Source organism: Candoia aspera, chromosome 4 (genome assembly GCF_035149785.1).
Source record: "Candoia aspera isolate rCanAsp1 chromosome 4, rCanAsp1.hap2, whole genome shotgun sequence".
NCBI lineage: Eukaryota > Metazoa > Chordata > Lepidosauria > Squamata > Boidae > Candoia > Candoia aspera.
In genome coordinates, this window is record NC_086156.1 from 18,840,494 (window position 1) to 18,856,787 (window position 16,294).

General features: G+C 40.3%; 1 protein-coding gene across 11 annotated transcripts in view; it reads right to left on the minus strand.

Moving 5' to 3' along the window:
• Positions 1–16,294, minus strand: part of KIAA1217 (KIAA1217 ortholog) — a 219,748-nt gene that overhangs the window by 93,360 nt on the left and 110,094 nt on the right. For all 11 annotated transcript variants that reach the window (XM_063303519.1, XM_063303524.1, XM_063303523.1 and 8 more), the window contains one exon: positions 12,991–13,186. In XM_063303519.1, the coding sequence (XP_063159589.1) occupies positions 12,991–13,186 (196 nt within the window). The remainder of the gene's footprint in view (positions 1–12,990; positions 13,187–16,294) is intronic.

A 16,294-nucleotide genomic window follows, 5' to 3' on the forward strand; every position in this document is an offset into this window, starting at 1 on the left:
TAGAATTCTCTGGGTTACTGATTATGTGTTGCCAAGTCATACAGGCACTGTAAAGAAATCTTTTGTTCTGTACTCTAAGTTTTACAACAGTTTTACTACGAGCTCCCAAGACTATTTGCTGCAAATCCTGCAATTTGATAAAGAAGTTTCCACAAGTGTGTAAACAGATTAGTTCAATCTAGGACCCCCTTCTGTGGGCAACACAGTGTTTGGCCAGTGAAGGGTTGCTAGGTATTAACAGCAGCCTCCAGAGTTTGCTCAATTTTTATTTTAAATGTGATGAAAGGGATGGCACCATTTACATCTCAACCCTGAGTGGCACAGGTGAAGCTGTTGATGTATTGACCCCATGTCTGGAGGCTGTTTGGGTCCAATTGGGGCAGAACAGACTTTGGCTCAATCCTAGCAAGACTGAGTGGCTGTGGCTGTTGGGATCCCCTGGGTTGAGGATGTCATCATCTTTGGTCTTGGATGGGGCTGCACTTCCCAGTCAAGACTGGTGCACAACTTGGGGGTCCTTCTGGACTTGCAGCTACTGCTTGAAGAGCAGCTGTGGCCAGGAGGGCCTTTGCAAGGGTTCATCTTGTGCACCAGTTGTGCCCGTTCCTCAACTGAGAGGCTCTTCAGATATGTTACTCATGCCTGGTCACTTCATGATTGGATTGCTGCAATGTGCTGTACATGGGGCTGCCCTTGAAGACCACCCAGAAGCTACAGCTGGTTGAAAATGCAGTGGTGCAAGCAGTAATGGGTGCTTCTCGGTGTGCCCATGTGTCTCCACTGATATGCGAGCTGCATTGGCTGCCAGTTGGCTTCCGAATGCAATTCAAGTTATTACCTATAAAGCTGGTTATTACCTATAAAGCCCTGTATGGCAGAGGGCCTGCATATCTGAGGGCCTGCTTGTCTCCAATCATTTCTGCCTGCCCAGTACATTCCAGATGTGCTCCAGGTCCCCTCCATTAAACACTGTCATCTTGTGGGACCAAGGGAGCCTCCTCTGTTGTGGCCCCCACCCTCTGGAACAGCATCCTCCCAGAGATAAGGATGGTGTCATCTCTCCTAGGGTTGGAAAGCTTTGAAAATCTGGTTTTGGTCCCAGGCCTAGGGGTTGATGTTTATAATTTAACAGCCTTTTTTTGTTTTGTTGTTTATCAGATTATTTTAGTCTGGGCTATCTGGTTTAATGTTTTAGTTGTTTTTATGTTTTCTTCTAGTTTTGTATGCCACCCAGAGTCCACTGGAATTGGGTGGCGAATACATTTAAATAAACAAATAAACAAATTATACCTTTTATTTTATTTTACTTGACAAATAATGGATTTTTAAAACTGGTTGTATTATTTATTTTATATAACGTATTTAAATAGCCGCCCATTTCACAGAGTGTGACTCTGGGTGGCGTACAATTAAAAAAAAAAAATAAAAGCTAACAAAAAAATTCTGCAATTAAAAACACCAATCATTATTTTATAATCATTATCTTATAATCCTTTTAACAGGTATATATTTTTACTATTTTGTTTTAGTAATTTTATTATATTTATTAATTATTTATTAATTTTTATTAATACATCCAGAGATGGGTGGATTAAAAATGCTAAAATAAGTAATATAATTGAAATAAGCAAGATTGCAAATTCTGCTATGTGAAATTTCATTCTTCTATTTGATTTTCTTGAAAGAGGTAGAAAAAAAAAACAAGCAAACAAAAACACAGAGATTTGAGCCCAAAGCCCAGAAAACTGTACCATTCATTTTGGCCTCTATTCTCCTGTACAGCTTCCTCCAAAAGGAAACTGGGAAAATAGTAACATTCAGACATACTTCTTGAATGGGCTGGTTCATATATAATGTTAAGTTATAATGTGGTTTATTTCTGGCTTAGTGGATGTGTGAAGCAACCCATTATAGCATAGTATTATGTGCAATAGCTTTTTCAACAAACCAGAGTTTCAGAGATGCTTCCCTCAATTTGTGGTTGTAAATAAATCCAACATATTGTCTGTTTCCAGCAACTGTACATAAGTAACATGCCTGATCCCAAGTTCCACTACCAAGTGCAAAATCACTGATGATATGCAAAATATAAGCAAAGGAAGGCAGTGACCCTTCAGATATTGCTGAACTACAACTCCCAGCAGTCCTCACACTGATTACATCAGCAGGGCCTGATGGATGTTCCAGTCCAAGAACATCTGGATAGCAGGGATTTCCCCATGTCTGATATATCATCCCTTACGTGTTGCAACCAATGAAACAAACAGCAGTATGGGAGTGAGGAAAATATAACATCATAACATAATTTGCAGTAAGGCAAACTAAGACGAATATCTGCATATCCAAAGATAACACAGCATCCTTTACCGAGGACAGAATTCTTTGGAGAGAAGCAGAGTATTTATAATGATTAACACTAATATAGGATAAATGCCTTCACAGGCAGCAATTATTCTTGCCATCCTCAGCATTAACTTTTCCAGGGACAATTTCAGAACTGTTCTTGAGGTCACCTTCATGATCTCTGTGGTACTTCTAATCCAGACTTTAAGCATTACTTTCCATTAGTTGTTCTCACCTAATTATATGTACTCCATAGAGTTTAAGACAAGACAAAAAATAGAAATCTGTAATATTTTTGTCTTCACATACTCTTTTAGCAGGATCCACTGTATTTATTCTTTAAAAAAAACCCTGCAAGTGAACTGAAAATTATTATGGCAACATCACTTTTTGTTTGGAACAAAGACGTGCACAGTTTTGCTGGGACCTTCACTGAGTCTGAAATTAAACACATGTTTAAAGTGAAGTAATCACCCTATAAAAATGAGTGGGCTGGGAATAAAAAAAAAAAAAATCCACCTTACCTGTATAGATACTACCACACTCAGTGAATCTTATTTCTAAATTTATGTCTGTGGAATTACAATTCCAAGTTTTTGACATGGCTCTTAGATCTCTGCCTTGCTTACTGAACCCAAGACGAGTGTGGCATACAGTTTCCAAGGCTCCCATTCAGCACAGTATAGGGTAATCTTCCCCAGCATGCTACTTTCCCAGACATGCTAGGATGTCAACTCTTAAAAGGTCTCAGTCAGTAACCTATACTGGCTGGGAATTTGGGGAGTTGGTGTCCCAGACCATCTAAAGGCCACCAGGTTGGGAATACAGACTTAGAAGTTCTGGAGGAATACATTGTCTATACTCCTTGACACAAGCCACCACAGAGAACAGGAGACATTTGTAATAGCATCTTGATGCAGGTGGGCTGAGGCACAACTCAGCCACAAGAGTTTAGAAACCAGACAATACTTCTCCAAATAACATGCCAGGTTCCAGACTGGTTTAGATAAAGGTAGAGGCTCACTGAACTGGCCTATAAGAGATCCTTGTGGTAGAACTATTGCTCCTGTTAAAAGTTACGCAGTGCTCATAAGACATACCAAACGTACCAATCACTTTAATTAAGTCAGGGCATCGGAATTGCCTTTTTATAGAGGAGCTGCTGGGTTATAAAACAGGGGATGTGGCACAGCTATCAAATAATGCTTTTGCAGATTAACATTACTTGCATGATTTATGTTTACCAAGGAAGCAATGCCAGACAGTATTTTAGCTCCATCTATTGCCTTTTTTTCAGGTGCATTTTCAAGATATCTGCTTCTACACAAAGGAAGAGCAGATTAAAGCAAGGGACAAATGTGATTACACAGGTTTATTTGGGACTATGTGCATTTCATACTTTCCCTGAGGACGCCTTCCCTAAAAAACAAACTCATAAGCATAATCAATGGTGCATAAACCATTTTTAAAAAATCAGTAGCACCAGTCTAGATGCTGATTAAGTTGGAAGAAAAGGTATTTCTGTCCTGCAAAACATTTACCCAAAGATAAGGGATATTTCATTTTAAATCCTATTCATTTACACAAGAAGGAACAGGAGGTTTATGAGAAACTAAACAAGAAAAATGTGGTCACCTTTGAGCTAGTTTCCTGGGAGTCTTTTGTTTCAAATCAGTAATTAAAGCTGATTGTTTGGGCCTGTTTTTCTTGAAGACCTGCCAGTATTGGCTTTAAATGTAATTAACTAGGACTTTCATGCATCAAGAAGTCAACAGAAAGGACAGGTGTGACCCAGTGGAAACTGCTTGTACTGAAGCCCCATGGGAGAAAATGAGACCACCACAGTAGCAATGGGGCAAAGGCGTGACTTAGTAAGATCAGCCAGAAAGTATATAGAATGGAATGGGAATAACAATGATATCAAATCACTGTCTATGATTTAAATGCTCCAAAAGTCCATTTCTGATACTGTAATACAGCCTTCCCCAATCTTGGCACCTTCTGTAATTACTTAACTTCAACTGCCCACCTAGCTTAGCATGGACATTGCTGAGAATTCTGGACGTTCAAGCTGTGCTGCTTGAAACATCAAGAGCTTATTATAGTATTGCAAAAAATAGGAATGCTAATCTCCCTCAAGATTTGAGTCATGGTAGTGGGGTTCTGTAGAAGCTATCTGGGTGGTTTGCAGGTACCACTTTGCCAGTCCCTGTGCTGGACTCTTTGAGTATTTTCCCACTGGCAGGAATCATGGCTTCAACTTATCTTGCTGTTCCTATACCTGAGGCAACCTGCTTCCACCAGAACTTCAGTATTCTCTTGTCCCACATTCTAGCTACCACAAAAACAGGAAACCATGGTTATAGCTACTGAGAAAAGTCCCTGGTTGGATACATGTTGACATACTATATTTAATGAAATTACTCTAGATTCAACCAACTGCAATTTAAAGTTTAGCTGTTGTTTTTTTTAATCCGTTCAATTGTGTCCGATTCTTGGAGACTGCCTGGACACATCCCTGTGGTTTTCTGGAAAGGTTTTTTGGAAGTGGTTTGCCATTGCCTCCTTCCTAGGGCTGAGAGTGACTGGCCCAGGGTCACCCAGATGGCTTTGGGCCTAAGGTGGGACTAGAACCAATGGTCTCCCGGTTTCTAGCCTGATGCCTTAACCACTGCATGCTCTCTGTAACATTTATAACCCCCTTCTTTTCTTTTATCCCATTTATTAGTTCCACACAGCTGAGAGTCATTTCAGAAATGTTTTATTCAATTTATTACTCTTCATCCATTTGTGAATGCCATTTCTTTTCCTTGATTCCAAACTTTTTAATATCATGATCATCTTCAACTCTCATGTTTAACAACTGAATTTTGTTCTTGTTGATTTTGTGGTCATTTTCTCCCATTTCTAACTTGTTCAAGTTGCCTTTTTGGATATACCATAATGCTGACATTTTCCATATAGACATAGTAAAATCAACAATCCTCAGCTGAGTTGCTCTTCAAAGTGAAAAGGAACACCATTCAAAATACATTCAAGACTTTGCATGATAGGCAAAAGTATTCATGAGGGGCAGAAGAGATGGCTGCCATGTGGGCTGAAATCAGCATCATCAGCTCAGCTAACAAAGTTCTTGGAATGTCACTAGTCTAATCCAAGCTCATGATCTGCCATTTCCAGTGTTTCTGTACAATCTCAGCGTGGGCACATCCGGAGGCCTTTAACTGCACAAGCATAAATATTCAATCTTAGACTTTGTATTAATCAGTGGAATTTTTTAATTATTAATTTTTAATCCAAGATGCCTAGAGAAAAAAAATACAGAAAATACAAAAAAATACTACTATAAAATTAGTAGAGACACCACCTGCCCATTCGTATGGTAAATGATCAAACACATACCAATAAAAAAGTTAAAATATTGGCTAAATCATCAATGCAGTTAAATAACTTTCATCCTGGCCTTAACAGTTTTGTAATAGGGCAGAAGGTAGTGGTAATGGCTTCCAACAGCCATGTATCTAAATGTCACTGAGATATGTTAGACAACCAGCCTAACCAGGAAATAAATATTACTTTCTCCCAGAAAAGTATTTTTAAAAAATAAAATAGCATCTGGCAGTTGCCCATAAATTCACATTTGGGGGTGGGGGGGTGGGAATGAAGAAAAAAAAGTTATAGAGGCATCAGTCTTTTGTCTTTTCGATATATGCAAAATTCAGCAAAGAGCCTACAGGGCATGGGTGATAACTGGTTGAAGGTTAACAAAATTTGGGGCAATTTTTCCATCTCCTAGGCTCCTCATGCTAAATAATAATAATAATAATAATAATAAATACAAATAGACAAGCATCTGCCACACAACACCCCAGATGTAACAATTGTTGGTAAAAAGGATTAAAGAGTCTGGATAGTGGACACTGCAGTATGTGGAGACAGCAGAAGAGAAGAGAAAGAACTGGAGAAAATCACAGAATATAAAGACCTGGAAATAGAAGCAGAACGACTGTGGCAAAAGAAAGCAAAATAGTATCAATAGTATTAGGCACCTTGGCTGCCATTCCAAAACATGTGAAGCACCACTTGAACACTGTCGGCATTGACAAAATCACTACCAGTCAATTGCAAAAGGCAGCTTTACTTGGAACAGCTTACATCCTGCGACGATACCTTTAATATTGTTAAACAACAACATCTGGTCCTTGGAAAGGACTTGATAGGTGGACAACAATGCCAAATCCAATCTAAACATCTGGCTGACTATGCAATCAACTATTATTATTATTATTATTATTATTATTAATAATAATAATATGCTGCCGAAATCCTGCTAAGTCTGGGCGGCTTATAATTATTAACATGTTTAAAAACAAAGAACAGAAAACAAACAAGCACACAAAAACAGCACAAGACAAAGGAACAACGATGGCAGGAAAATAAACCCATAAGGAAACAGAAAGAAAGAAAGAAAGAAAGAAAGAAAGAAAGAAAGAAAGAAAGAAAGAAAGAAAGAAAGAAAGAAAGAAAGAAAGAAAGAAAGAAAGAAAGGGGCATCAGTCATCCTCTCTGAAGGCCTGGGTGAAGAGCCAGGTCTTTAAGGTCCTTTGAAACACCAGCAGGGTGGGAGCTGTTTGAATCCTGGGGGGTGGGGGGGACTTCATTCCAGAGGGCAGGCGCTGCTGCTGAGAAGGTGCTCTTCAAGGGTCCTGATAGGTGGCATTGTTTAATCAATGGAACCCAGAGCACACCAACTCTGCCAGATTGAACTGATTGGGCAGATACTGTGGGAGACAGGCGGTCCCTCAAGTAATCAGGCCCTATGCAATGTAGGGCTTTATAGGTAACAACCAGCACCTTCAATCACACCCAGAAGCAAATTGGCAACCCGTGCAGCTCACAAAGTAGAGGTGTTACATGGGCATAACGAGACATGCCCATTACTTCCCATGCTACTGCATTCTGGACCAGCTGAAGCTTCTGGGAGGTCTTCAAGGGCAGCCCCATGTAGAGCGCATCACAGTAGTCAAGCTATGAGGTGACCAGGGCATGAGTGACTGTCTGAAGGGCCCCCCAATCTAGGAAAGGGTGCAACTGGTACACCAAATGTGAGTCCAGGAAGACCCTGAGATTGTGCACCATCCTTGAATGCAGAAGTGCACCTCCATCCAAGGTCAAAGTTGCAATATCCTAGATGTGGGTGGTCCAAACACCTACAGTCACTCAGTCTTAGTAGGACCTAGTTGGAGACGGTTCCTCCCCATCCAAACCTGCACAGCCTCCAGGCTCTGGGACAGAAACTTGACAGCCTCAGTTGGCCAGCCCGGAGTCAAAAGATTTAATTGGGTATCATCAGCATACTGATGATACCAAACCCAAACTGGTGGATGACCTCACCCAGTGGTTTCATGTAGATGTTGAAAAGGAGCGGAGAGAGAATAAAACCCTGCAGCACCCCACAAGTGAGGGCCCTAGGGGACAATCTCCACCAACCAACACCGATTGGAACTGGCCCCAGAGAAAGGAAGAGAACCACCATAAAACAAGGCCCCCAATCGCCTGCCCATGGAGCCAGCTCATAAGGATACTGTGGTCAACGATATGAAAAGCTACCAAGAGATCAAGCAGCACAAGGATGGATGTACCACCACCATCCTGGCTCCACCACAGGTTATCAGCAAGCGTAACCAAAGCTGTCTCAATACTAAATCCCAGCCTGAAATGGGTCTAGATAATCCATTTTCTCCAGGGTTCTCATCAGCTGCAGACCGACTACCTTCTCAACAACCTTCCCCCAAAAGGTTAGAGACTGGTCAATCAAAGACCGCTGGGTCCAAGGACAGCCTCTTGAGGAGGGGAATATCATTCAGGAAGGCCCTGCAAATTACTGAGAAACTTGGGGGGGGGGGGGCAGCATATCTGAGACCTGGCAAAGTCAGAAGAAGATAAGCAACTTTATTTTAGGATCCCAGCCAAAGTAATCTTAAATCCTCTCCCCCTTCACAATTAAATAAAGGCTTCTCCATTCCTGCTTTTGACAAACACCTTGCTTTGCAGAGGGTGTTAAATAATTTTGAAGTGGGAATCTGCTTGTGCAGGGGGGCAGGGATTCTTTTTTACTTCCAGGAAGGTTTATGAAGAAGAATCAACTGAAAGCACACAAAATGAGGAACAGGGTAGCAAAGAGTGTTGTGAATTCCTTCAGGAGCCTATTCCATGAGTCAGATATCACATATAGACTAGGTGCTACAAAGCAAGAAGAATGGATCTTCTTAATATTGTTCTTTCCATTAAAATAACAGCTATCTTACTGTAACTGGCTCAACTCTTGCTCTATTTATGTACAGTCACTAAATGAGACATATTGGTAATACCATTGGACTATAAAGAGAAAACACAAATGAGAAATTTAATTTTGATTGCTGGTTGTCATGCTAAGAAAGGCTTTACCACATACTAAGAGTTAATTTCTGTAACTGGACAGATGACAGATAGACATTCATTCATTCATTTTGCATGGCCACCCCCTCTCACATAACACAACTTTGGGTAGCTAATATCAGATTAAAGCAACAATTAAAAAATACCCAAAACAACAGGTTTTTTTTTAGGTGCATCTGAGACCATTCATTCAAACCAATACCTCTAAAGGCAGGCTCACCTAGCACACTGTTCCAATGCCCAAGGAAGAATCCAAGTTTTCAATGCCTTATGAAAAACCAGCAGGGTTGGGGCCATCCTAATCTCAGAGGGTAGGGTAGGCTGTTACACAGGGAAGAGCCACAATAGAGAAGGAACATCCCCTGGGTCCCATCAGATGACATTGTTTAGTAGAAAGGATGCAGAACATGCCCACCCTCTTGGGCATAGGCAAAATAATCAGAGGTGGATAGTCCAACGAATAACCAGTCCTATTCCAGGAAGGTCTTTATAGGTGATCAATATCTTGAATTGCACCTGGAAGCTGACTGGGAGCCAGTAAAACTAAAAAAAATAGTGTTACAATGACATACCATAGTGTGCATGTAATCACTCATGCCATTGCATTCTGGACTTCTGAATGGTCTTCAAGAGCAGCTCAGTGTAGAATTCATTGCAAAAGTCCAAGCAAGTGACCAAGGCATGAGTAACATGAGCAAAACCTCTCAATACAGGAACAAAAGCAATTGATGCATAAGATAGATTTGTGCAAAGGCTCTCCTGACCAAAGAGTCCCCAAACTGTGCATCAGCTCTGTCTGGAGAAGACTCACCCCATCTACGACTAATGATGGAAAATCTCCAGATCTGGGGTGCCCTAAAATCCACAGCCAACTGGTCTTGCTAGAGTTCAGCTGAAGCCTGTTCTTCCCCTATCCAGACCTCACAGCCTCTAGACATGGAGAAGGAATCTTAACAGCATCACTTGATTGGTTAGAGATAGAGATGTACCGTGTATCTGACTTGCATCAGCATGTTTATGATACTTAACCCTATGGCCACAGCTGATCTTACTCAGGAGCTTCATGTAGAAGTTAAGTAAGAGTAGAGACAGAATTCAGACCTCTCCTCTCTCAACACAAATTGGAACTTGCCCCAGAGGAAGGAGAACCACCACAACAACATGCCCCACACTCCCATCCCGCTAGGCCAGTCCAGGATACCATGATCAATGGTATCAAAAGCCCCTGAGAGATTAATAAGGGCTGGGATGGACACACCATCACCATTCTGATCACTCCAGAGCTCATCAACAGTGCAATCAGCACTATCTCAGTACCATACCCAAGTGTGAAACTAGACTGACAAGGGTCCAGGTAATCCATTTCCTCCAGCCTCACAGTGCTCTGAAGCTGTAACCTGACCATCTTCTCAACAACCTTCTCTATATTATCAAGCAACAGTGCTGTCAATGTAGAGGTTTAGAGCAGTTATGGAGGGGCCCATTCAGCAGAGTTGGCAGAAAGCCCAAAACACACCAGAGTCAAATTAACATATTGGGATGTAAGTTCTAATAACAGTCATAACCTTTTAAATATGTAGATAATATGCAGAGCTTATAAAACTAAAGTCCATAGTTCAGCCAGTGATGAAATCAACATCTTCAAAGTTCTGCCAGCTTCTGCATATGATACAGGCATTATTTGGAACACCCTGAATCAAAGAATTGGTATCCCACTTGAATTTAATTGCTAGTACTGGCATATGGCCCAAGTAAACTTAAAATGCACAATTAACTGAACTTTGCAACTAGAACAAAACCTTTAGGGTAATATACACAACACATGCATATTCGTTCATTCTATTTATTCAGAAGTGTTCTACTTTTCATTGATCAAAACAATCCCAAAGCAGGACTGATTACCATAACTTTCTGCCTAACTATGGATCCATCAGGCTATGCCAATCATTTCTTAAATGGTTGCCCATCTCTTGTCTGTGATATGCAGTTCTGGTGTGAGAAGGACAACTGCTATGAAATCATTGTATATATTGAAGGTATGAGGTATCCTTTCAACCTGGAATCCTTCAGATGTATTAGACTCCAGCAATCATAATTCCCAGCCAGTCCAACACATCAGAAGGGTTCCAGATCTGGGAAGGCTAACATAACGACTAAAGTTAGCGATGTGGATTAATTACTTCAAGATATATGGAAGAACAGCCTCTTTTAGAATTCTTGGTCTTCCCTGGCTTTGGAGAAATCAGTTAAGCATTTGGTTTACATTTTTTTGTATTTTTTAAAAAAGTCTGACTATATATCAGATATCAAAGCAGCCTTGATTTAAAAAATGGCCCAGGATTGTTAGCAGAATAAATAAACCACCACATCCACAGTTTATGAGCAACTCTGTGATTAATGACCCACTCATCTGACTTTATCCTACTCTGCACACTAGGAGCTGGGATCCCGCTGGACAGAAGCAACATTATGATAAAAACCTTTTGCCTGCCTCAGCAATCGGTATTCATTGCCTTATATAGAAAACAGCCTGGCTGTTCTATGGTAGCACTTTGCCTCTTCCTCGAATAGCTAATTGCAAGCATTAATTGATTCCAAACCCATTAAATTGCAAGAGGCTCTAGAGCAAGGCAAAAGGGATGTCCTGAGCAACTAGCACATATCCCCACAGCATTAACATCACTGGGGACTGACAGAGTTCCTGGGTCAACAAGTCTGGCCCAGAAGAAGAAAGGATGCTTCTGTCCTAGCTCGTGGGGCATGGAACCCAATGACCTACATCAGAACATCTAACAAGTGTCTCTCCCAAAATAAATTTAAAATTTACTCCTCATTCAGCTGCTTGAAGCTGATTTAACCTACATCTAAACAGCATGGACACTGTCTCTCACTGAAGTCCACCCGCAATACTTTTTTGTGCTATTCAGTCCCTTTTCAGCTGTGCCTGATGAGGTCTCAGTGAGTGGAAGTTGTGCTTAATTCCTAACCCTGTAAAAATTATTTATGGACAATTGTTAGAATCCACCACACTGAATGTTCAAGAGCACCCAGAGGCATGGAATATAGATAGCATCGTGTAACACACAAATGTCAGCAAAAGACCATTTTGGAATCTATGTGTCACTTGGGTATAGATTCAAAATTAAGATAATTTTGACAAAAAAAAAATATTTCAGGCCTGTTGGGCACCTATAATTCTTTTCCAAAAGAGGTTTAAGGGTTTAGCTATTTGCTAGAGATGCGGTATTCAAAATGCAGTATTGGTTCATAATATATGGCTTTGTGCTATACCATCTTCCTTCTGGAGAGAAGTTATTTCACATAGTAATACTGTTCTGGAACATTTATTGATTTGTAGATACGCATAAATATCAATGGTTTGGAAACTTAACAGGAAAAAAAAAAGAAATGGATACTGCACACAGTTTTATGGTTAAATAAAAAGACATTACTGGAAGGATAACCAATGTTTGAAGAACACATCTCTCCTTCTATATTTGAATACTGTATACTTTTACCTTTGGGAGCCCTAAACATTTGGACTGCACATGCTATTTTATGTTTAATTTTCCACTGCTTTCTTATTAAGTAAACTGAAATGTTAATAATGTAACTGCAAAGTTTGTCATGGATATATATGTAAGATTCATTTTAAAATATGACAGCATTAATGGTCTGGGCTGTCCTCTTTTGTATATTTGCATACAAAATAACAAAAACCATTTAAAGAGGAATTTAGTTATTTTTATAGAGAGATAACTGGAAAGCTGAGCTCATATAATCATATAAAAAGTTAAAAACAAGGATTTTTAACAGAGCCAAACGATATCCAGAACACAGCAAACTACTTCCTGTTCTGGACTATTTAATTCCAGAAAACTGGCAGTCACTCCCAGTATGGCCAAATAGGCATGTTTCCCAGAACATTCTATCCCCAACAAATCAATTTTCCACACAACTAGTATTTTACATGCAGGAGTTGCCCAGCTGATCTTAGAAGAATCTTCTCTCCTAGGGGTGCGGCAGTGTTCATCAGGATGATGGCTCAAAGGTTAAAGCTCCCTCTAGGTGCATCTCTCTCTCTCTCTCATACATTATATATCATATACACAAACTGGAATCAGAGATCTGTACCCTCAGAGCTACTGAGAAAACTGTAAAGCAGATACCAGCATAACCGTAAGCAGATACCCGTGGATGATATCTTACCAAGAGATCTTTCTTTTGTTTGATTTGTTGTTCTTACGACTGGAAGACTTGCTCGAGTACGGCTTCCCCTTGAAAAAGGAGACAGGGGCTCTGCTTCTGACATGACTTCCAAAGAGTCAACAGATACCTCTGACAAATATTCAAGTTGATCTCCCAAGCTGGGCTGCGGGCTTTGAGATAGCTTTGGGCTCCTTGTCTGTGAAATAAATAAAAAAACAGAGAGCAAACTTCTTTCAGTAGTGTTAAAATCCCTGCCCGGGGGAAGAAAATGAACATATTTCTTCCTCTCTCTCTAAAGATGAAACACTGGTCAAGTTGGTGAATGCTCAAGGTGACTCCCATGTATGCTATTTATAAATATTGTCCCAGGGTATTCCATTAAGATTTTTATTACTATACACATAAATGCACAAAATTAATATTAGACAAGTACCTAAGGCTAATGTATTACAGGTCAGATGGATGGCAATTCCATTCCATGTTGCTTCAAGAATTGTTAACACTGTCGTAAAACAAGGGAAGAGAAGTATGCAGATATGTACAAAATAAAACCTACATGCCATGATTTAAAGAGTTACCCTTCTAAGTGCCTTTAAATCTGCTTTCAGTAATAGATGTATGAGGAGTATGGCAAGTATTTAGTAGTTCCACTATTAGCTCTTACTCTGATCCAGTTCAGTAACAGGCCAAACCAGGAACAGGTTTATTTCTAATCATGAATGCAGCTGATTAAATCTGTGGGCTCCATTCTACCTCCTCCCACACAGAGTTACAAACACTCCAGAATGATGGAGTTTTGGCCCTAATGTGGTACCTGAAAGAACCTGAGACCAACCAGAAAGGACAGCCAAGTCCTATGAAGAAAATGCTCAAAGCAGCTGAGTCTATTTAGACCACAGAAGAAAAGATTAAACAGAGATATGAGAGTAGAGAGTGTCTTTACATATTGTAAGAATGGCCACAAGAAGACGGCAGAACAAGAAGAGGGTAGAACCAAAACTGATTGAATGGGCAACTGATGAAAGTAGATTTTGGCTGAATCTCAGATGCAACTATGTAAGGATTATAAGGATTATTCATGAGTGGATGAAACTGCTTCAGGAGTTTGGGGGTTCTAATTCACTGTTAATATTTGGTTGTCCAAAGTTAAAAATCAACAGTGAATTAGAACCCCCAACCTCCTGAAGTTGGGACAGCCAAATCCCAGATATGTTATTGTTGCCTCCAGCACTGAATCCAAGGGACATGCAGGCACCCAGCGTATCTCAAATCTCTTTTTGACCTGTGTTGCTTTTCCATTCATCACCAGTGCAGAGGAATATGATCATTGGATAAGTGGATGATACAACCTGTGTTATTTTAGAATCTAGGCTTAGATCTTATGCTGTTAAAGTATTACTGTGTGGCAGTTGGGGAAACTGAACATATACACTTCATGTATTCAGCTATAACACCAATCAATCCCATTCAACAGAGCCACTGGCTGGGTTAGCATGACAAATATCACTGCTGCAATTGGAGAATGAATGTCTTTCAGGATGTGCACATTGAGGGATGCGCAAATATTCTGAATTCAAACTGTTTCAACTTCAAAGTGCCCAGCTGCAAAACAGCTGCTTCACATTTGACCTGGGTTATCTTTAACATTTTGGAGGTGTTTTGAGCTCTGTTTCAAACTGAAAATAGGGTGTTTTGAATTTGAAATTCTTTGCATATCATTTAATGCCTCCAATAGTGATTCTGGGTTGATGCATATATGTATGTTTTTATTACTTAGATTTACATACCATCTTTATTCAGGACCTCAAAGCCATATACATGGATCTTCTCCTATTCTTCCCCACAATAATCCTGCAAAGTTAAGTCTGGCTGAGGGAGAAGGAGCCTCATGGTTGAGGACTAGAACCTGTATCTTTCCACCCTTAGTCAACACCTTAACCATTAGACTACATAGGATGATGACTACTCAGCTTAAAGAGGAATAGATTAGTGAAATATCATTTATAAGCAAGTATTATACATATCCAAAGAGAATAAACGAAATTGAAATTTAGTCAATAGACATTCTGCTTTTCCCACCTGACTTCAAAGCACACAATTTCACATTACACCATTTGTATATTCCAGGAGTTACAGTCTCAGTCCTTCTGGAGGATATCACATGGGAGATAATTGATTTAGACATTATCATCATCAACATCCCAAAATAAACAATGTGATCAAACCACTTCACTACTTCTTGTTTCCTAGTCCTCTCCAGCACTTTGTAATGAAACACTGTCATGACCTCGTTGCAAGGCACAAAGAGCCTCACAACGTAGATCATGATCATTAAGAAATAGAGGAAGGAGATAATCAAACTAGGGATTAACACAAGCACCCAAAAGCACCCACACCCATGGACCCATAGGCAGCTGAAAAGAAGGGCGTCGGAGGAACGGAGATAAGCTGCACCTGGTGCCCCGGAGGACGGGAGACAAAGGAAGACACCGGGAAAACGCCCAGGCAGCCATCAAGGGTCCCATCAAGAGGGATCGGGACAATGCAGGGTGGGGGAGCCCGGGGCAATACAAGAGGGTATAAAAGAGGCACCTCCGCACCACCACCCCGTTCCCGTTTTTCGTTCTGTCAGCTATCATTCCAATAAACCAGAAATCCTTAATACCCATTAAGTGAGTCTGTGTCTTATTGCGAAGCGAGACTGACCCTGACAAACACCCATGCAGGACCACAGCCAGGATTCCCTAACAATGCATCCCTTCTGATTTGCAGCCCTCCAATATGCATAATCCAAGACTTTGAATTCATTCTCATTCTTAGTTTCTTCTTTCTTGATTAATGTCTATATTTAGAAGATTATAAAACACTGTTCAGACCAAGTTTGGATTAAAAAAAAGAAAGAGAACCACATTGCTGACATCTGCCCTTTCCTCTGAACATTTTGCTTTAATGGAAAGAGATAAGTTTACTGCAGAAATGGCACAGATCAAATTATACTCCCTCAGTGACCTTGGCTGAATTAGCAACTTTTGCATTTTATTAGATTTTCATTAGGTTGCCAGGGTGCTTCAGCCTCCTTCCTGCTGTCTGTTGCCAACCTGTGTGATTCCTTATAACATTCAGTAACTCTGAAATACTTAAGAAAGAATCCCAATCTCTGGAGCTTGGCACTTGCATCAATATATTAGGTATTATGCAGGGCCCATAATGACATGATTAGGAAGCAGAATTCTGTGGGTTTTTTTAAAGGGTGTTCTGTGTAAAACTAGGGTTCTATGAAAATTGGATGGGGTTCCATAAGAGA